This window comes from Elephantulus edwardii, unplaced genomic scaffold (assembly GCF_000299155.1).
Source record: "Elephantulus edwardii isolate Elephantulus edwardi_28Jun2011 unplaced genomic scaffold, EleEdw1.0 scaffold00005, whole genome shotgun sequence".
NCBI classification, from domain to species: domain Eukaryota; kingdom Metazoa; phylum Chordata; class Mammalia; order Macroscelidea; family Macroscelididae; genus Elephantulus; species Elephantulus edwardii.
The window spans coordinates 35,148,496-35,171,447 of NW_006399755.1; the positions used below are offsets into that span (position 1 = coordinate 35,148,496).

Sequence of the window (22,952 nt, forward strand, 5' to 3'; positions counted from 1 at the left end):
ATCACCATATAAAAAAAATCACAAAGGACAAAGAAGGTCACTAAATAGTGTTTAAAGTGTCATTAGAACAAGAGGACATAACCATAATAAATATCTATGCATCAAATGATAGAGCTGCAAAATATACAAAACAAACATTAACAGAACTGGAAAAAGGCATAATTGAAAAACTATCTGTAGAAAAAAATCAATCAAGACCCCACACCTCAAACCATACACAAAAACCAACTCAAAGTAGATCAAAGACCTAGAATTAAAACCAAGGACTATGAAGTTCAGCAGAGAAAAGCTCGGAAGAACTCTAGAAGCCCTTATCCACAACAGGAACAGTTTTCCAAGCATCCTGAAAAACCTACAACCAGGAGAGAATAAAATAGATGATGTGACCTTCTAAGAATCAAATCCGTAGGCACATCAAAAATCTTCTCTAATAGTGTAAAAAGGAAAGCCACAGACTGGCAAAAAATATTTGGTAATGGCATATCTGATAAGGGACTTACATCTAGAATTTATAGAATATACCAGCACCTCAACAAGATAAACAATCCAATTGCAAAATGGGCATAGGATATGAATAGACACTTCACCAAAGAACACATTAAGATGGCGAACAAACACATGAAAAAAAAAAGTTCAAAATCGCTAGCTCTAAGGTAGATGCAAATAAGAACAACTATGAGATATCATCTCACCCCAGTAACAATAGCAAAGTTCAACAAAGCAGCAAATGACAAAAGCTGGTAGGAGTGTAAAATGGTACAACCATTATGGAAGGCACTGTGGTGCTTTCTCAAAAAGTGGGAAATAGAAATACCATTTGACCCAGCAAATGCACAACTGGGAATATACCCTAAGGAAACCAGAACTTCTTCCCAAAAAGATATATGCACACCCATGTTTATTGGTGTGTTATTTATAAAGCAAAGAGATGGAAGCAACCTAAGTGCCCATCAACAAACAAATGGATAGAAAAACCATGGTATATTCACACAATGGAATACTACACAACACTGAAAACAAGAAATTCATAAAATATTATACAAAACGGGTGACCCGGGAGGACATTATGCTGAATGAAATATCCCAGTCACAAAAAAAAAATAATACTGCATAACACTATTGTTATAAAACAGGACTGACATTGGGGTTAGGGGAAAACTAAGAAAAGAGGGGGTAAATAATGAACACATGAGGGAAAGAACTGTTTAAAAGGAATATATGATTAGGCATTATTTGCATGACAACAGTCCAGAATAAGAGGTGCATTGCAAAGTGGACTGGGTAGGGGGAAGAAATTGTGCAATAATGAATGAATTTTTGAAAGAGAAACGTGAACTTGCTGGGGGGACTGCGGGTAGGAAGAAAATGTGCAATAATAAATGAATGGAAATCCATGTTTTCAGTAAGCTTTCATTAAAAAAAAAGGAAAATGCTAAACAAACAAAGAATACTCTCCAAACAGAGGTCACCAAGAATCAGAATCAATAAGGCCACAATTTACAAAGGCAGTACAGGTATCTAGTAAACTATTACTCATCATTTCCATATCCTAGGACATCCACCGCGTGCTTTATGTAGTTATTTCCCTGGAAGTAAGGAACTTCATCTAATTGGGATCAACCATAAAATCAAGACAAGGTCATGTGGATTTTGACCAAAGCTAACCGAGATCCTACAGTGAAATCAAGATTCTTATTCACAAGTCCAGCAACCCTTCCTGCTAGAGTCATGGAGGTCCACTGTGAGGCCGCATGCTCCCATGTTCTTTGCAGGGTGATAATAAGATTGGACAGTAAGCTGAAGTATCTCTGGGAGTGAAAAGGGCAGCTCCTTAGTTTACAAACCTCCTAAAAAGGACTGAGTTCCTATTAAGACTGAGTCTTGGGAGGGGGTAGATCAGTCAAAAGCATTTATTCCGGTCAGAGTTGCACTTGACCGTGAGCATGTCCAGAGACTTTTATCACAATGAGTAGGAGGAAAGTGAGGTCTCTGATGTTTGGATGCAATGACAGCACAGCACCTACATGGGGGTTGGACCCACTTTACCATCCCCGATGCTCAGCACAGGTATCTTACTCTCCCTGATTCTCTATCTCCATCTCTCATGCCTTTAACTTTCTACCTTTTTGCTCCCTCTCTGTATCAGTGACTCAGCTGTGAAATATGATGGCTAATACAGTAGAACTTTTATAAGCCATCATTAACTCACCATTTTTAAAGCATACTGAAGAACTATTCCTTGCTTCTAAGTAGCTAATGTTTCATCAAGAGAGAAAATATTTAGGTCAATTTATTTACTATGGGGGAGGGGGGGCTTCCATAGTGTATGTCATAGGATATGTCAAGTCATATTCCCCAAGGTCTATTCTTTAGAACACTTGTCCCAAAAGATAAAGTGTTCAGAAAAGGGGTTCCAAAGCCAAACAGTGTTATAATTACAGGATATTCTGTTACTAGCTTTGGTCATTTGGTGAGAAGGAATTGTGCTGACAACCCAAAGGTATGCGGTTCTAATCTACCAGCTGCTCTCTGGAAAAAAAAAAGATGGACTATCTGCTCCTATGTAATTTACTGCCCCTGAAAACCTGCTGGAGGGTCAGCTATGAGTCAGTTCTGACTTGATAGTACTCAACAGTAACAACAGTCCCCTTAAGCTCACAGTACAAATGAATATACTAAAGTCACTAAGATACCATGTAGCACAAACTTCATGAATGCTGGTCAACTCGGAACTTCTCAGACTCATTTGACTACTGGGACCTATTAAGATTTCCTGGAAACAATACCTCACTGGCCACAATTTGCTGGATTCTAATTGGGGTGATTAGCAATAGGTTTCCAGGAGGAGCCATAAAGATGGGTATGGTTTCCACTGGTCCAGACGGAGGCTGGACACATGATCTACTCATTCAAACAGCACTAACTATGAGCAAGGCTTACATTAGTGATTGGAGAAGCGTAAAACATACAGATCTGAAGCCCTGCCCTCTGGCCGGAGGCAGGGTGAAAGGCATTCATTAGAGGACACTCATCTTTGGTTTTTGGAATAGTATGTACCTTGCTATGACAGAAAAGGTGGGAAGAAAGGATAAAGTTAGATTCACACACCGTAGGGAAAAAGGAGCTCTCAGCTTCTCATTTCGCTCTGCCATGGCTAGAAGAGAAACCTTAGGAAAGACCGTCCCTTCTCTGAGTCTGTTTCCTCATCCATAAAATGACAGGATTGGAGAAGCTACCTAAGGTACCTACATATCAGAGTTCTGGGGTTTTGACACAAGGAAAGACAGCACACATCAGGCCTAAAAGTCAGGAAGACTGTGGGGACTAGAGAAAGGGCATTGGTTTGGAGTTGGGTCAACAAGCACGCAGAAAAATTAACAGGAGTGGAAGGAAGCATGTTGATACTCTACACTCAGGGTCCGTCCTTCCTCTCTACATTTCTTAGGATCAGGCTCCTCAAACTCAAAGAATGAATAGATGGTAGACTGCAACAGTCAAGTTTGCTGATATGTTTAGGAAGGCAGATTGTAGGTATGGATTAAAACTATGACCTATTCTATAGTGCAAAAGTTTCAGTAATAATACAAAATTAAGGAACTTAAAGAACTCTTTGGCTTTTGTTATATTTTGAGCTATGGCTACTGTGTCCCCAGTAGCATTGTTCGTTGTAGCCAGTATTCAAAGCACTCTGGTGGAAAAGGTTTGACTGGATGAGCCTACAGCCTTAGTCACCTTGTCAAAACTACCTGACTTGAATTAAGTTGTGCTAAAGAGCTTGGAACTCACCATTGGATTGGTCATCCCCATAGTTCTTGTGGGATGGTGCATATAAGAACATCAAAGCAAAGACGTACAGGTTCCACATTCCATAGATGCCGGTGAAAAAGGCACTGTTCACCTGGACTGTGACCCCGCCCCACTTCCAATGGCCTTCAGTCACCTATGGAAAAAAGATAGTGACATTCACATATACCAGAGAAGAAACCCACACAATACCAATGCAAAACCCAACTAATGCAAATACAAAGTCTTTTCCTTCTACATTCAGGAAGGATGAAGAGATATTTAATTTTTTACTGTGAATTATACCAATATGCATTAAGGTTAACTGAGGGTTTTCTAGGTGTCAGACTTCCTTTTGGTTAAAGCAGTTGGATCCCAACTACAGTTCCACAGGAGAAAGATAGTTCAGCCTGCTGCCAAAAATGATTGAGAGCCTTGGAAAACCTCTGGAGAAATTTGAGTCAATTATATTGGTATCCTAAGTGTCAGACTCAACTTGCTGCCTATGGGTTTGGTTTGGGGTTCTACGTGTGAGGCACAAAGTTAGTGGTTCTCATTTTGGTTGCATTAGAGTCATTTGGGAAACTTAAAAAAAAAAACACTTAGAGGCTCAGTCCATACTCTACGATTATTAAGTCAGAGACTTGAGGGCATCAATATTTTTAAAGGTTCCTCATTAAATACTGTGTGCAGCCAGGTGACGATCACCGCATTAACAGCTTTATGGGCATTAAGTCATTTAATGCTCTTCATCAAGATGAAATAGCTACTATTATTATCTCCACTCACAGATGAGGAAACGAAGGTTTAGAGAGGACAAGTACTTTTGAAAAAATGGATTACAGCCAGGATACAAACTGTCTGTAGAGCTCCAACTCTTTCCTCTATTACTCTACGCAGCTTCTCAAGATACAAATACCCTGATGAAGACCAATGAGCTGATGAAATACTCCCAGGAATTTCTAAACCCAAAACCACACTGAGAAATGAGGGACCCTGAGATTCTATAAATCTCAGGGTCATGGGTGAATCTGGAGAGGGATAATAATTACGGTTGGCATCGTAAGTTAAGTATTGGCTGCTATGTGTTTCTTGGAGGGAACACAATTTAAGAATTTTTATACTGAATTACAGGCATTCTTTTCTTTTTGATGCCTGGCATTTTAAATTTGAAGAGACTTGGTGGGATTAGAATCAGTGAGTGCTTTTTCCTATATGCACATGGAGGCAAGGATGGTGAAGCTTCTTCTCATGTACTTTGGTATGTTGTTGGAGAGGTCAGTCCTTAGGGGGAAAAAGACATCCTGCTGGGAAAGGTGAAGATCAGAGAAAGGAAGGAAGATCCTCAACAAGATGGGTTGACACACTGACTAACAGTGGGGTCAAGTATACGAGAGGAGATGAGGATGGCACAAGATAGGACAGAGTTCAGATCCATTGTTCATAGGGTCACTATGAGTCACGGTGGACGTGATGGGACCTAACACCACCACAGCACTCCTGCTTCAATCACCCATTCCCTTCACCTGGGGATATAAACCCAGGCTGTGCAGATGGCCCAGGGGCTTCCACATGTGAAGGGTCTTCTTTCTCACCATCAGCCTATTCAAGTCTCTTTCTAGGCACTAGTGTTTGAGCACAGTTACCAATCTCTTCTTATACAGTAATGCATTTTTATTCTATATTTTTAAAAAAATATGCTAGAGTCTAGCACTTCTACACAGTTATAACTGTTTCTTCTCTGTCTTTCCAGCTAAATGTAAACTCCCTGAAGGCAAAGATAGGTATGTTTCTGCACTAGTGGCTCTGCTGCTAAAGTATTTGATTACTAACAAAAAAACTGGTTGTTGGACCTCACAAGGTGTTCTACGGGAGAAAGAAGGGGCAGTCTGCTTCCATAAAGATTTATAGTCTTGATAATACTACGGGCAATTTTAGCCTGTTCAGTAGAGTCATTTGAAGTTGTTGTCACCTGGACGGCACCTAACAACAAAGGAACAACAAACAGAGTCACTGTGAATTTGAATTGACTCAATGGCCACAGGTTTGGTTCAGTTTCTTGGTAATAGTCAGTGCCTGATGCATCACAGACCCCTCAAAGACATCAACTAAATGAACAATTTAAACCACACAGACAAAACCAGTTGCTGCTGAGTTGAATCTGACTTCTATTATGACTTTGTGTGTGGCATAGTAGAAGCATACTGTGCAGCGTTTCTGATGGTAGATCTCTCAGAATGGAATGGCTGAGTCTGTCCTCTTTCTTAGGAGCCTCCACCTTTCAGTTATGACGCAAGTTAGCCCTGCAGAGTGGATCCTGCATTTCCCCACTGTGGCCACATAATCTTTCTTAATTTTTGTCTTAAAGTAAAACAATTATTAAGATGCAGCACTTCAGTTTCTTTAAGTGTAAAAAAGAGATGATGCCTACCAATTGCCAAGTTTACTGAGGAGAGTTAATTTAGGAAAAAAAAATTAGACATTGTCTGGCACATGGTAAATATTGACTAAATCATTATTTATCCACTCATGAACATAATTCTAAAGCTCTCATATGCTGTACAATTTTACAAGATACATACAGAAGCTACTTTTAACTGCTAATGGATTGGTAATCGTTTCAAAGCGTTATCTGATGACATATGGATTGTGTTGGGAGCTGTCAACGGAACTGTTGAGTGTCTAAAAATTTCTGCTAGCTCTGAGATCAATAAAATGATTTTGACCACTATGTCTGCTACAGAAAAGTTTAACAAGAAGAAAGTATCAGACAATTGTCCCCTAGACAGCTCAATGAGGCTGGGTTACACCAGCTTCCTCCAGAGGTCCTTTCTAAGTTGTAAGGTATCATACTAGATCTAAACATTGATCAATTTAACAAGCAGGGTGACTACACTTTCTTCTTGTGATGCTGGAGTGTGTTTGGGGGGTCCTGTTTAACCCATCACCCACTGGTGCTCAAGGGATAGCAAAGGTCACCAGATGGGTATGTCTTCTTGAGAGACCTGAAAGGTCAGTTAACCACAATGACCATTACAGATTGGCCAGTTTTCACTTGGTTTTGTTAATGCATTTTTCACTTGGTTTTGTAAATGCATTATTGCTGCTATTTATGATTCATAAATAAACTACCACCATGAAATCTTTTTTAGAAAAATTATACAAAAGTATTTTATGATAATCCCAACAATATATAGTAGTATAGAACAATATATATGTGTTGGTTTGTTTTGTTTGCAAGGAACAATTTTTATAAGTATAGTTATTACAGGATGATGCAGCAGTATTCAGGCACTAGCATTAGGTATTCTTAGAAATGTCCCCTAATGTCATTCTTTCTTCTTATAAGTAACAAAAACGAACCAATAAGAAACATACACCAGTGACTTCAGTCAATTGTGAATCATGGAAACTGCAGGAGTGTCAGGGTAGAGCTGTGCCCTATAGGATTTAATAGCTGATCTTTTAGAAATAGATCAGCAGGTCTTTTCTCCAAGGTGCCTCTGGCTGGACTCACATCTCCAAATCTTTAGGTTAGTGGACAAGTGAGCTAGCTAGTTGCACCTTTTGTTGTTGTTATGGACTAAGGAGTCACAGCTGAGCTGCCAGTGAATTTTCAGAGGCAGTAAATCTCACTGCCTGAGATGGGAGGAGACTGCCTATCTTTCTCCCATGGAGCACCAGTTAGATTAGGACTGCCATTGGGGTGGCAGGATAATTCTTAACACTAAGCCACCAGAGGAGCTCCCTAAATACAGAATGTCTCAATTTTATAACTAGTAAGTGCAGCAGAATGTCCCTTGGAAGCAAGAATGGTGAAACTTTGCCTCATGTGCTTTGGGCATGTTTCTAGGAGAAGCTACTCCTTGGAAAGGGACATCATGCTTGGAAAAGTGGAGGGTCACTGAAAGAGGGGAAGACCCTCAATGAGGTGAACTGACAAAGTGACTTCAGCAAGGCGTTGAAGAGATGTGTGTCAGAGATGATGAGGATGGTATATGGTATAAGCTAGGACAAGGTGACCTAACAACGACAACAGTAACTAGTTAGCATAGAGGGTAATTCTGAATACATATAAGGAAGGGAGGAGGGATTATTAATATATTAAAGCCAAATCCACTCCCATTGAGTCAATTCAATTCCTTGCAACCCTTCATTGGGATTTGTAGCCCATAAATCTTTACAGGAGATTTGAAATTATCCACCTTTCTCCTCTGGAACAGCTGGTAGATTCAAAATTCTGACCTTTCTTTCATTATCACACACAACACACGTCACTAGAGCACCTTCTGATACACAGATTCTTGCCATCCAAATACAAGAAAAAACCTGTTTGTGAGTAAGGCGGTGCTCAATAGCTAGTTTTTGAATGGATGAGAGCAAATGTATTGGAACGTAAGTGCAAACACATGGAGGTATTAAGGGGCATCAGGAACCGTAACTCTTAACAACAACTTGACTGTAAAATAAAGAGGAAAAAAGTGCAGCAAATACTATAACAGTGGTATTTTAAAATGAGAGGAGATACAAATGGGTAATAAGTGTTATTTCATTTTAAATATTACTCTTGACTATATTAATTCATCGTCACTTAAAACAAAGTCAACAAAGATGCTAGCAAGGCTAAATTATTTCTGTAATAATAATGATATCAACAACATTTATTCAACACTAATGATCTTCCAGCCATTATCCTTAATAATTTAAATGAAATATCTTATTTGGTCTTGATGGCAAGTCCATGAGGTAGGCTGGCAATATTTCAATTTAACACATGGGTAAAGTGTGGCACAAAGAGATGAAATATTGTTTCAAAAACTGGTAAGGCACATAGTGGTCTCTGAGTCTAGAGAATGTGTCCTTAACTATTATGCAGCACAAGAGTGGGGATATAACCTTGAATGGTGGCCACTCTTTGAATTTATCATTGTTGTTGTTATGTGCCGTAACGTCAACTCCAACTCACAGTGACCCTCCATACAACTGCTCTGAACTCTGCTCTATCCTGAGCTAATTTCAAACTCTCTGACACACCTATCCACATTACCCCAGTCACTGAATCAATCCATCTCATCGAGGGTCTTCCTCTCTTGCACTGTCTCTCCATGCTTCCAAGCATAATGTCCTCTCCAAGGACTGGTCCCTCCTTGCAACATGTCCAAAGTATGTCAGATGGTACTTCAAAATCCTTGCCTCCAAAGTGCAGCTTGGCTTCATCCTATCCAGGACAGACTTGCTTGTTCTCTTAGCACTCCATGGTATATTTAACACTCTTTTCCAGCACCACAACACAAAAGAATTGATTCTTCTTCTATCATCCTTAGTCATGGTACAGGTCTCTAATGCATAGTAAGTAATTGCAAAGACCATGGCTTGGATCAGGTGCACCTTAGTCTCTAGACTAACATCATTGGTCTTTAGTACTCTGGAGAAATCCCTGACAGCAGACTTTCCCAATGCAATTTCTCTTTTTATTTCCTGGCTGCTGGTACCAAGAGTGTTGATTGTGGAGCCAAGCAAACTAAAGCTGTTGGCAATCTCAATCCCTTCTCCATCTATCATGATGCTGCCAATTGGCCCAATGGTGAGAATCTTTGTTTTCTTGATGTTGAGCTTCAATTCATTATGAGGTAACTATTGTGTAAGTCTAAATTTCTTTGGAAAATGTACTTAATTGTCCCTGGTATATACATCAATCATAAAGTTTACAGGCACAAACTTTTTTATATTCAAATCTGTATGTTAACATGTTCTTTGTTGCTATTCATTGCTGTGGAGTTGGCTCTGATTCATAGAGCCCACACATACAATGGAGCAAAATGTTGCCCATTGGCATATACATGAGTAATTTGAGTCCTGTTTTGAGTGCTGTTCAACCTAGGAGGCTCAACTTTCAGCAGTATATTGGACAATACGCTGTGTGATCCACAGTGTTTTTTCACTGGCTTATTTTTGGAAACAGATTGCCAGACCTTTCTTCTTAGTATAATATATAGTAGTATAGAGCAATGTATTGTATGTTGCTGTTGTTATGTGCCATCAAGTCACTTGCAACTGATAGCGACCCTATGTACAAGAGCCCTAAACACCATTCTAACCTGTGCCAACCTCGCTGTCTCAGATATACTCATTCCCACCACTCCACTCACAGAATTGATCCAACTCATTGGGTAACCCTCCACTCTCCCAAACATGATGTCCCTCTCCAAGGACCAGTCCCTCCTTACAACATGCCCAAAGTATGTCAGACAAAGCTTCAGAATCCTTGACTCCAAGGAGCATTCTGGCTTCACCCTCTCCAGGACAAACCTGTTTGTTCTCCCAGCAGTCCATGGTATATTTAACACTCTTCTCTAGCACCACAGTTCAAAGGCATCAATTCTCTTTCTGTCATCCCTATTCACTGTCCAACTCTCTGATGCATAGCATGTAATTGCAAAGACTATATAGCCTGGATCAGGTGCACCTTAGTCTCCAGCCTGACATCGCTGCTCTTCAGTACTCTTGAGAGGTCCCTCACAGCTGACTTTCCCAATGTAATTCGTCTCCTGATTTCCTGGCTGCTGTTACCAAGAGTGCTCTAAATATAATGATGTATTGTTGCTATTGTTGCATACTGTGGAATTGGAACTGATTCCTAACTGACCATCCAGTGGGTTTTAAGAGGTAGTAAATCACAGGAGAGGAGACTGATCATCTTTCTCCTATGAAGCAGCTGGTGAATTCTAGCCATTAACCTTTGTGTTGGCAGCATTGTCCCCTACCACTAAGCCACCAGAGCTCCCTAATGATATATGTTCTTGTTGCTGTTAGATGTCATCGAGTTGAGCAAGACTCATAGAGACCCTATGACCAAAAGATGTGAACTCTGTTCTATCCTATGCCATCCTCACACTTCTTGATACACAAGAGTCCATTGCAGCAGTCACCATATCAATCCACCTGGTTGAGGGTATTCCTTTCCTTTGCTGACCCTCTTTCATTCCCAGCATCATGTCCTTCTCCAAGGAATTTCCCCTCGTAGCAACATACCTGAAGTATGTCGGGTGAAGCCTCATCATTCTTGCCTCCAAAGAGCACTCTGGCTGCACCTTCTCCAAGACATATCTGTTTGTTCTGTTGCTGTCCATGAGATATTCAGTATTCTTTGCCAAGCTCACAGGCATTAATTCTTTTTCTGTTATCCTTATCCATGTTCCAGCTCTCAGATAGCTAGTAATCAGAGACTATGGCTTGAATCAGACGCACCTTAGTCCTCAAACTGACATCACTACTCGCAATTATTTGGAAAAGTCCCTGACTGCAGATTTTCCCAGTGCAACGCATCTCCTTATCTCCTGACTGCTTATACCAAGGGTGTTAATTGTGGCTCCAAGCACGATGAAGCTGTTGACAGTTTCACTCTCCTCTCTATCCATCATGATGCTCCCTCTTGGTCCAGTGGTAAGAATCTTTGTTTTCCTGCCATTTAGATGCAATCCATACTGAAGGCTGCATTTCTTGATCTTCTATAGCAAATGCTTCAAGTCCTTCTCACTTTCAGCAAGCAAGGTTGTGTCACCTATATAACCCAGGTTATTAATGAGTCTCCCTCCAATCCTGATGCCACACTCCTCCTCACAGTGTCCAGCTTCTTGGATAATTTGCTCAGCATGCAGATTGAATAGGTATAGAGAGAGAATACAAGCCTGACACACTCCCTTCCCAATTCCAAACCGTGAATCCATAGCATCCTCCATTAGTCTCAGCTCCTGTATAAGAACCTTATGAAGGCCATATGAGTACCTCATCCCAGTGATTCTCCTTTAAAATTACATTTTGCTAATAGAATCCATTTCTAACATACTAATTTGCAATGGATTCATGCTCCCATCTTGGGTGTGCTCTGGGATACATACATGCTGTTTGGAATCAAGGGCACGATTTAATTTGTAATCTCTAAATGCACTATTTTCTGCTGAGGGCGAGGAGACGCATTTGCATAAATGAACTGTGCATATAGTGTGACTCTACTGTTGGAAGACTGGGCCTGGCTTTTCCCTCTCCTCATTCAATTATTCATGCCTGGGACATCCTGAGCTCTGAGCAAATTCCCACCAATAGGTACCACAATAACCAGCCTCAACAGAGCAGTCTTTGTAAATCCAAATTTTATTAATGCCAATGCAAGAAGTGACAGTTACCTCTTTTTAACTTTCAGAGAGAAACATCAGGTACCTTCAATTTCCTTATACACCCCCTCCCCTTCAAGAAAGAAATCTCTCTCTGTATAAGCTGTATTTCTAAAAGTCTCTGTTTTTTCCTGGTTTTACATTGGAACAATTTACTTTTGTGTGAAACCACCCAATTATACCCCTGGAGCCAAGTGAAGGTCAAATCCCTTTACACCCAGTAGTCTTGACAACCAACATTCCACTTAACAACAAGATATCCACATCCCAGACACAAGCCCTCTTACTGGAAACATTTCCTCTGCAACAGAATTAAATGATCACACACACAAAAAGGGCTGGGGACAGTTTCTCTGGGAGTTTGCTGCATGTGGCTTGACCAAATGTCAGGCACCTGGGGGCTTCCTTAGTGAAGGTCGGTGACCTTGTCCCCCTGCATTGCACAGCTGTTCCCTAATGCCTGCCACCTCTGATTGGAACGCCTCTTCCCCCCCCCACCCCCGCCTGCTGCTTCCCCCAGAGGAAAGTGGCTGAAATACCAGACTGTGATGTACCATATCTTGGTTGCTATGACTGAGGCCATTAAAATAGTAGGCATTAAAAGACTGCATCTCAGTACCCAGCTACAAAGCCTCAAGGTCACTGCATTCCACAGCTTCCACCAGCCTTTCATTCCTGGCCTCAGAGCTTCAATATCCTGGCGAGATCCCCTCGTATTATATTTCATGGGGCTTTAAAATGCAAGCTCTCCCAGCAAGCCCGAGAGGATAATGGGAGTTTTAATACATTCCTTTCACCTAAGGCTGGGATCCATTTCAAAAAGTTACCCAATAGGTTTTCTTTCAGGTGAGATCATTGCTGAGACATTCCAAAATGACATTAAAAAATAAACCCTCTGATGACTATATTAATACAGTACCTGGGACACTGTGAGTTATACCTGAAAATGTCTTAGATGTCTATAAATAGACCTTTTTTTAAAAAAAAAAGTCAGCAGGAAGAATGTGAAGAGCTAATGGAATCCAAAAACCCTCACTGCTCTCTCTTCAGAGTTGAAATCCACCCTGCGTGGACCTTCGCAGCAGATATAAAAAGCCAGCCCAGGCTGAAACCATGTTAGCAATGCTGGGGCAACGGAATGTGCATCTTTTTCTCCACAGAGAAGCCACAAACAAACTAGACTCCTTGGAAGAAAAGTCTTCTTTGCTTATAAGGGCACACTAATTAGACATAAAAGGTCTCGAGATCTACTTTCAAAAAGTTAGCCACTGAAGCATAGTTCTATTAGGCAGACTATGGGGTCACCATGAGTACAAATTAACTTGGAGACAACTGGGGGGGGGTGTGTGTATGTGTGTGAGTGTGTGTGTGTAATCTATAATTAAGCATGTACACAAAGAAGCCCTGATGGCACAGAGTTTAAGAGCATAGTAACTAAAGAAAAAGTAGGTGACTTAAACTCACCCTATTCCTGAGAAGATTTCATCCTTGGAAACCATATGGGGCAGTCCCCACCCCCACCCTCACCCCATCCTCTCATTTCTGTTAAGTCAGAATTGACTGACCCTCTCGTGGGTTTTCAGAAGTTGCAGACTGTATGGGAGGAAATTGCCCAAATTTCTCTCAAGGAGCTGTTGGTGCATTTGGCACCCCTCTTTGGCTTAGCAGCATAACTCCCTATAGACTATACCCCCGGAATTCCCTTGAAACTCTGACCTGGAGAGCCACTCTAAGCTGGATTTGACTTGATGGAAATGGATTTGAATTTTTGGTTTAAGCATGTATATGATTCATTCCAGCCTCAAAACCAAACCTACTTCCACAGGGTTGATTCTGGCTCACGGTGATCCTCCATCTGCTTTCCCAGGCTCTAAGTCTTTACGGGAGGAGACGGCCCATCTTTCTCTCTTAGAGAGGATGGTGGCCAATAGAAATTGGCTTGAAATTATGACCATATAACCAAGGTTATTAATTCTTGCCTTGCGGTTGTTGTTAGGTGTTGTTGAGTCAAGTGTGACTCATAGTGACCCTATGAACAATAGATCTGAACCCTGTCCTATCCTGTGCCATCCTCATTATTACTGACACATCTGAACCCATTGCTACAGCCACTGTGTTAATACATCTTATATAGGGTCTTCCTCTCTTTTACTAACCCTCCTCCTTTCCAAGAACGATGTCCCTCTCCAAGGAATAGCTGCTCCTTGTAATATGTTCAAAGTATGTGAGATGAAGCTCTTCCATCCTTGTCTACAAGGAACATTCAGGCTGCACCTTCTCCAAGACATATCTGTTTGTTCTTTTGGGAGTCCATGGGATACCAGTACTCTTCTCAAACATCACAGCTCAAAACCAAGGCATTAATTTTTCTGTCTTCCTCATTGTCCAGCTTTCAGGCACATAACACCTTGTTGTTGTATGTGCTATTGAGTCACCTGCAACTCTTAGTGACCCTATGTACTTCAGTCTTGAAAATTATACCATTACTCTTCAGTAATTTGGAGAAGTCCCTGACAACAGACATGTCCAATGCCATACATCTCCTGATCTCCTGACTGTTGGTACGAAGGGTATTGATTGTGGATCCAAGCAAGATAAAATAGATGACAACTTCAATCTGTATATCCTAATGTTGCCTATGTGTCAAGTGGTAAGGATTTTCTGTCTTCTTGATGTTGAGCTGTAACGCATATTGCAGGCCGTTGTCTTTGCTCTTCTGCAGCAAGCGCATGAAGTCCTCATTACTTTAAACAAGCAACGCAGGTTGTTAATGAGTATTCCTCTGATTCTGACACCACATTCTTCTTCACAACAGTGGCCCTAAGTAACCGTAAAGGACACCAAAATGTCTCTGTTTGACTTCAGGTGGAAGGAGCTCTTAGAAAAGACATGAAAGAGGCAGGGGTGTGTGGAGAATGACCCAAAATTTACATAATGGTAAAGACATGTGTTAGGGCTAAGATATCCTTGCTTTTTGCCTCCTTGGGATCCCATCTTGGCATTGTCTTTTCTTCTTGGACCCATCTTACTTGAAATTCTGTTTCTCCAGGCAGAACTCCCGCTTTCTCAACCTTGCAGAACTAGGGGTATTAATGTCACAGTGCATTACTGAGGGGCTGGAGGAACTGGAAAGCATTTTGGTCACAGGATGGAATTAGTCAAGGGTAGGTCATGCTTCAGACACATGCCTTGTTTGAATATGGGTGACTGAGCCCCAGCTAGTTGAATAAAAAAACTCATTCAGAATTTGGAATATTTTTACTACATTTGGACTAGAGAGTAAAGTTTCCAAAGTTTTATAAACAAACAGTCTGACACAAATACAGCACTGTTGTAAGTTAGCACTATCAGATATGAACAGAACTTATGAATATATATGTATATTTATACATATAAATATTTATGAGATATATATATATATTTGTTTGATTTTTCCCATTCACTGTAGTCTTCAGAAGAACCAGAAATACTCTTTTTCTAAGGAGCAGAGTCACCTGGGCTCTAACCAGTTACCGCAAGTTGTTTTGACCCCATGTGTGTTCCAGAATCTTGTTTGCAAGGCAATCAATCTCCCTGCGATTCAAAACAGCACCTATATTCACATGCTTACAGTGTGCCGGGTTCTATGATAATCACTTTGCAAACATTATTAATTTGACCCCAACCACCATCCTGCGAGTTGGTACTATGTCCTACCCATTTTAAAGACAAGGAAATTAAACCTTGATCTGCCCAACAGGTTGCTGAGCTCGAAAGTAGTACAGCTGGGGAAATCTCTAGAGCCAAAGATTTCACAAGCTAGCAAGCTTGGATAACTATTCCTATCCTGCTTACTGCAGAGAATTTTGTGAAGTATGAGCAAATGATAAGTGTGTAATACATTAGATTGGAATAGTACTTTCCACTTTTCAAAACTAGTTGCCAATATTGAAAAATTATCACCAATACCATTATTGGGTTTTTAAATATGGTAGAATCTTAGGTTTGGGAAACAGCCAGTAGAGAAAGATCATTTTGAATTACTTTTAAGAGGCAATATAATTAGAATCTTTGAGGCTACTTTTCATGCTTAATAGTCAATATAATTATTACAAAGAATGGCCGATAAACTGTGCATCAGCTGAATAAGGGTCTATGTTTATGATTATAATTAGATAAGGACCAAATCAATGTATTGATCATTAGCATTTTGCTACAGGATTTAAAAAGTTTATTCTTGAGATTAAATATGACTGCAGGGAATTCTGGTGGCATAGTCCCTATGCTGTTGTGCATGCTGGTAAACCAAAAGTTGGTAGTTCAGATCTATCAACTGTTTTACAGGGAAAAAATATAGGCAGTCTCCTCCCATGCAACTTATAGCAGTGAAAACCTACTGAATGGCCAGCTATGAGTTGAAAGTGACTTTTCAGCAGCAAGTTTAAGGTTTTTTGAGAAATCTAGCCGCAGACCTTTATTTTGCAATTAATCCTTCCTACAGTCACAATGAAAGGGAAATTCAGTCCACCTCCTCTAGTCAAATAATAGAAATTTCTGATTGCTGCTCTTAATAGCAGGTGTCAAGTCACAGTGATCCCATATACAATGGGATCAGACCACTGTGCTCTGCAGGGACTTCACAGGCTGATTTTCAAGAGATTGCCAGACCTTTCTTCTCAGTCACAGACTAGAAGCTCTGCTCACACTTGGTCAACATCACAGTAACACACAAACCTGAACTGACAGACAGTGTCTGAGCTTGGGGCACGCTGGTCAGGAAATGAACTTGGGTCTATGACATGAAAGAAGAAAATTCTGTCCCTGTCCCCAGTCCCAGACTAGAGTGATCTAAATAAACATGATTTACCCAGTTTTCCAGAATGGCAGCCTCTCTGATCCTTTCCTCAGTGGCTCTTACAGTTTTCAGTGTGGAATGGTGGGACCTCTCTAAGAGCAGTCACATCCTGACATTCTACTTACCTGACTAACAATGAAGAAGATGACAGTCATAGCAGCACAGGCCAAGGTGATAAGCATGAGAAACTTAAACCTGAAAATTAGACCCTAAAAGAAAAGAGGAAAATGATAATTTAACATGTTACCTGTCACCATCACTCCTTATCTCAATATATATAAATCCATGAAAAGGCTTTTTTTTTAATCTATAAAATCAAATCCCTGAAAAGTTAAATAAATTCACCTAGTGCCAGTACTCCTGCAGAGGTGAATGTGGTTGTGAAATTTCTTGGGCCAAATATTTCCGCTGCTCTTATCTCACATGAAACAGCAATACCAGAGCCTGGGAAATGATATTCGCAGCACGTCGTGAAGCTGCTAATTTCCCTGCTAAGCTGGTTATGCTTCTCTGCAAGGGTTCAAAGTTACCAAATCCAAGTTTTCTGCGGTTGTAATAAAATTCTGCTCCAGTGAACACAAAGAAATGTGCATATTAATCAACATGAAGTGGATCGGGTTGAATTTTCTCACGTGTCACTCCAGCTCTGGAGACAAACATGCTTTAGAAAGTGCCTGTGGCTCTTCTGAGTGCAGTATTTCAAGGAATCTGCATGATAGGAGGCACATCTACTATTGTTTAGGCATTCTGACAAACACTTCATGTATTAAACAAGAGAAACACTGTCCTGTTCTGTACTATATCCACAAACAAATGGGCTGCTATAAGTTGGAACTGATTGAATGGCAAACGAGAGCATGTGCAGATATGCTGCATATAAACATGTGGGTCTGGTTCTCTTTTTATAGATTAATTTAGCCAATGTCTCTGAGGGCAGACACTTAGGTATGAATCCAAAGGACTCCTGACTGTTTGATGGGTGGAGCGAGGGGTAGGTAAAGGACAGGAGAAAGATCCAGTGGGGAAAACCGTGTATACAAACTTTGTAAGTAAACTGGTATGACCCTGGAGGACATTATGCTGAGTGAGGTATCTCAGTCACAAAGGGACAAATGCTATATGGTGCCACTGTTGTAGAATGAGGCTGATCCGGGGTGGGGGTAAGACTGAGAAAAACTGGATGAAATATGTTTACAGCTTTGAAGTCTATGGGGGAGAGAATAGTTTAAAGGTATTATATTATAGGGTATTATGTTTATCGTAAGAGTACGGAATGAGGGTTGCAGAGTGGATTATACTTGGGGTTGGGGATGGGGTTGGGGTGTGTGCGGGGGGATTGAGTACCAATGAGGGAGTTTTTCTTTTGCTTTTCAAGGAGAGGAGCAAACGGGGGGGGGGCGGGGAGAAGGGTGCAACAATGAATGAATGGAATTCCAAAATCTCTGTAGATGTTCATTGAAATGAAAAATAAATTTTAAAAAAATTTCTATAAAAAGTATAAAGATGTTGTCTGCATTAGAGATTTGAAGGTGCCGAGTGAAACCTGTGAAGTGAGATCACTGGACTTAAGTTGAGCACCTGCTGGTTATTTTAAGAAAGAAGTGATATATTCGAGCTAGAAATCAGATCTCCTGAGTTTATTGCCAGTCTTGAGTCTGGTTCTTGGAGAAGAATTTTGATTAGTCTCACTCTTAGCCATATCTCAAGCCTACCACTGTGAAATCTCTCATATATATTCCCCTGCATTCCGTCCCAAAGCTGGAGAACCTGCTGAACAAGTTCACTTCTTACTGAGAACAGAAAGAAATTTACACCACAGCAAACTCCAATATTTAGAAAGGTCCATTGGATGCTTCTCAGAATCAGATTTTGTCTTGAAACTTACCCATGGCTTCTACCTGAGAATACGCATTTGAAAGAAGAGTCTTTCACTTTATAATCACGGAGGGTGTGTGTGTGTGTGTACACACCAAATGGGAGACAGATAGGAAGTACAATGAGTTCCAAAAGGAGTTAAGACATTTGCTCACCTCATAGTGCAGTCGCCGGACCTTGCTCATGGCTGGCAGGCTGGACTGCTTCCCACTGATGTTCCGAAAGACCTGAAACACCATGAAGCACAGAAACAGGAAGTAGAGGCAGAGACAAATCCCGGCCACAATGATAAACGCCATCTGCAGGTATCCAGTAAAGGAAATGGCAAATTGGCTAAGGACACATGCTCAAAGGGCACAGCACTTCTCCCCGGTTCCACTGGTAAGACTTTTTTTTCCCCCCTCTCCAAATATCCATGCAATTTTCAGGGGTACAAAGTATTAAACACTGGTATTCCAATGACAGAAGTGGCATCCACTTCCTGAACAACATGTCTCTGGAAACGATGAACTTTGATAAATGTTGATAGTTAGAGAAAGGCCTTTTGCTCATGGAGCCGCTATGAGTCATGCTCGACTCGAAGGCAATCAACAACAAAAATTCTAATGACAGTTAGAGGGAGGTTTTCGGACACAGCAGCACTACAGAGGGGAATCTTCAAATTGGTTTCTGAAGCCAAGTAAAAAGAGGAAGGTGGCCTTCCTTGTTAGAAACGTTGAACTCAGGACCCACAGTCAATCATCAAAACAGCATCTGCCTGCTACCAGAGTGCCAAGGAGATTTTCCTGTACCATACAGCTGAACAGCATGCAATTGTAGGTATTGGTTGCTAAATACTAATCAAGTGAAAAGTTGCTTTGGAATCCCGGCATGAGGAATTTAAAATCCAGATGCCCAGATCACATCCCCAATTTATGGAAACAGATTTTCCCAGGACCAGAGAACCAAGTTTGATAACAGTTGGGAGTGGTTAAAACTCTGGAGTTGTATGATAATGAAATTAGGATGCCCCCAAATCATGAGAGGGATTGGCATTTCTAGGATCTTTGAACATGGGATTAAGGTCCCATGAACTGAGATGACTTCAGAAACTGGCTATCACTCAATAGTAAGCCAGAGATGAAGTACTCTTTGCAAGTTTTGGTCACCACAGAAAATCCTATCAAACGGAACAGGAGCAGAAAGACATGTGATGCAGGGCAGAGGAACTCAAAATACTTTGAGATCCATCAGGGAAATTCTGAGGCCTTCCACTGAAGACAAATATGAGAACCATACTGATTTGGGAAGAAGGTGCTTGACTCCTATTCTTATCTACTAACTTTAGGGAGCACTGACAGCATAGTTCAAACGAAGTTACACTACTAACCCAACAGACTGTACCTCTTTGGTATCTTAAATCCACCAGCAGCTCCACAGAATAAATATGGGCAGTCTCTCCCTATGGGATTTACAGTCACAGAAATTCTGTAGAGGGTTGGCTCAGAGTGGATTCTGAATGGATGGTAATGAGATAGAGAGAGACAGAGATAATAACTTTAGGTATCCTTTGGTGTGTTGGGGTAGTGTTTTTGTATGCTGTCGAGTCAGAACTGACTCATAGCTGACCTTTCACTGGGTTTTCAAAGGCAGTAAATTGCACAAGAGAAGACTTGGCATCTTTCTCTCCTGGAGCAGCTGGTGGATTAGAATTTCGTGCTTTTGGGACTACAGCTTTTTACCACTAGACCACTGTCCCTGGATGATGCAACTGATTAAGCGTTCAACTACTAGCCCAAGCACAATGTTTGGCAGTTCAAATCTACTCAGAGATGCCTTTGAAGACAGGTCTGACAATCTGCTTCTGAAGAGTCATAGCCCTGAAGTCCTTATGGAATAGCTTTACTCTGCACACATAGGGTCACCGTAAGCCAGAATTGGTGAAACAAAAGGGTTGAAGTAGACTCAATAGTGTAAATATTCCCTTGATTTTGCTGCTTATATTTTAAAGTGGTAACAAGAGAGGAATTTCAACTCTCATCTTTAAAATAACCACTCTCCTGATTTAATTTTCAGGCAAATTTCTTATGACACTAGACAAACCAATATAACCACCAGGGTTGGACAATATACATACCTACCAACACATGATAATATATCCATCAGGGAAAGACTAGCCCAAGCCCTTCTCCTCAGTCCAGGGGAAAGTCTTTTTCTCCCTGAGCACTTTAACATATTATTCAAAGAGATGAAATATTTAAATCCAGCATCCTAAAAGGGATAAGCAGGGACTGCAGCTTCTGCTTCACGAAGATGACTCAGACAGTGTGTGTCAACCAATCAGAAGCTTTGGTGAGTCCTCTGGAACTAATCACCTTAGTCTTATCTCTACTCAGTCTCAGGCACGAATAGCAGCAGAGCAGCATGCCAACATGCCAAGGTCACTTTAAGAAGCCCCGCACACAGATGACTTCAGAAACAAGCTCTCACTGGAGCCTGGAGATGAACCTATGTGGCTCCGGGGAAAAGCGAGTCATGCTTCAGTCTGCCGTAAACAAGTGTGTAATAGATAATTTAGACAGGCTGTGGGAGAAGCAGACGCTCTGATCTCTGCAGTGTGGAGATGAGCTGTAACCTCACCATTCTACCCGCTCTCACCCTGGCTGGAGAGCAAGCATTAAGTCTTCTCATTATTATCCGTAATTGTGTTGTTATCATTGGTTTGAGGATCAAAGCCCTGGATAAACCCATATGAAGAGCATCAGCTGTGACTTAGAAAATGATCGTGGAGACCAGGCAGCTAGAGGAGGAAATAAAACCCTGAGCCCAACAAGGAAGGATACAGCCAGCTCTGTTCCAACATCTGTAGTCCAGATACTGTAGAAAGGATTCGTGAGTTGCACCCCTCTACAAAGAGAAACAAAATGCAGAGGCAAACACAATTCATAGAAAGGCAAAAAGACTCTTGCTACAGATTCTTAACTTTGCAGCTAGTAGATCAGGGCTGTAATATTTTGCAGGCCCAAACATTTTGCATCTATAGCATTTTGTCATGAATTCAATCATAACCCTGATCTGTGGCTATGACCATGCCAAAATCTTTCACGCCAAAGCAAAGATTCATGATGATCACTCTAGTTTGGGAACATGCCTTCTAAACAAATGAGAGGGAGAATTTCAGCTCTGAGAGCCACGCACGTTATGCTCACCTCTCACACATGTCAAAGATGAAGAGGCAGAAAGAGCCAACGGCAATTGGCCCGACTTGTTTCCAGTATCCTGCAATGTGATTCCGCTCATGCTGATCCTGAGGAAAATCAAATTGAGATGTGAGATAAAGATGAGAGGAATGAAAAGCAATTTTGTAGGTGAGTCAGCCATTCAAGCAGAGCTTGCTGACCACCTACCAAGTCTAAGTCACCCCCGGCTAGACTCTCAGCATCCAAGACTGTGCAAGATAAAAATCTCTGTTCTTAAGGAGCTCCTTTTCTTTGGAGGAGACTGGCACATAAACCGATAATTACAAGGCCCATTCGTAAGGGCTCTGATAGCAGTAAGAACTGGATGGAATAGGAACAAAGGACAGGCCTTATACCCAGGACTCGGGAAGACTCGGGAAGTTTTGTGGTCCCCAAAGAGTTCATTCAGAATTAAAGCCATATGTGAATTATAACTTTGGAAGTGGCGCTATTTGCAAAGGTGGGGAGGTTGTCATAAGGACCAAATAAACACTCTGAGGCATTAAAATGACGTTTGTGAGAGATCCCCTGTGGTTAGAAAAACAAATGCATTCTCTCCTTAGTATCATTACCATCAAGACCAATTCCTCTTAGACAAAGGTATAAAAAGTCTAAGGGGGAGGGAAGGACTCGGAGTTGGTGGGGGAGGGGAAAGAAACTAGAGTAAGAAAACCAGAAAGGGCAAAAGGCAAACCTCAAGTTCAAGGATGAGGCTCACTATGGGTGATCGATGCTGGCTATTTGTTCTGTTGCCGTGCCAGACCCTCCTTCACTTCTAGTCTCTTGCCTAGAGGACTCTCATGTGAGCTCTAAACGTTGGTAGAAACGCTCTGTCCTCTCATATGCCTTCCTGGAAGGTCAGCAAGTCCTTAGGACCATGGTCAAGCCATAAGGGGATTTTAAAATAGTCCATTCTACTAGAGGAACCATGTGCCTAGCCCAAGCCCAAACCGGCTGGAGTTTCTCCTTAGCCATAATGCGATGACTGCACCATTTTAATTTTTAGCCATGGGGCCTTCAGTCATCTTCAGTTATGACTTGGAATCTGTGAAAACTGATAAGAGACTAGAG

The 22,952-nt window shown here is 41.2% G+C and overlaps 1 protein-coding gene across 2 annotated transcripts in view; it reads right to left on the bottom strand.

Annotated features, from left to right (window-relative positions):
- WLS (wntless Wnt ligand secretion mediator) overlaps positions 1-22,952 on the bottom strand; it is a 174,977-nt gene that overhangs the window by 11,574 nt on the left and 140,451 nt on the right. For both annotated transcript variants that reach the window (XM_006879785.1, XM_006879786.1), the window contains 5 exons: positions 21,852-21,949; positions 21,486-21,549; positions 18,819-18,962; positions 16,914-16,997; positions 3,787-3,940 (listed from right to left, as the gene is read on the bottom strand). In XM_006879785.1, coding sequence (XP_006879847.1) covers positions 3,787-3,940; positions 16,914-16,997; positions 18,819-18,962; positions 21,486-21,549; positions 21,852-21,949 — 544 coding nt within the window. The remainder of the gene's footprint in view (positions 1-3,786; positions 3,941-16,913; positions 16,998-18,818; positions 18,963-21,485; positions 21,550-21,851; positions 21,950-22,952) is intronic.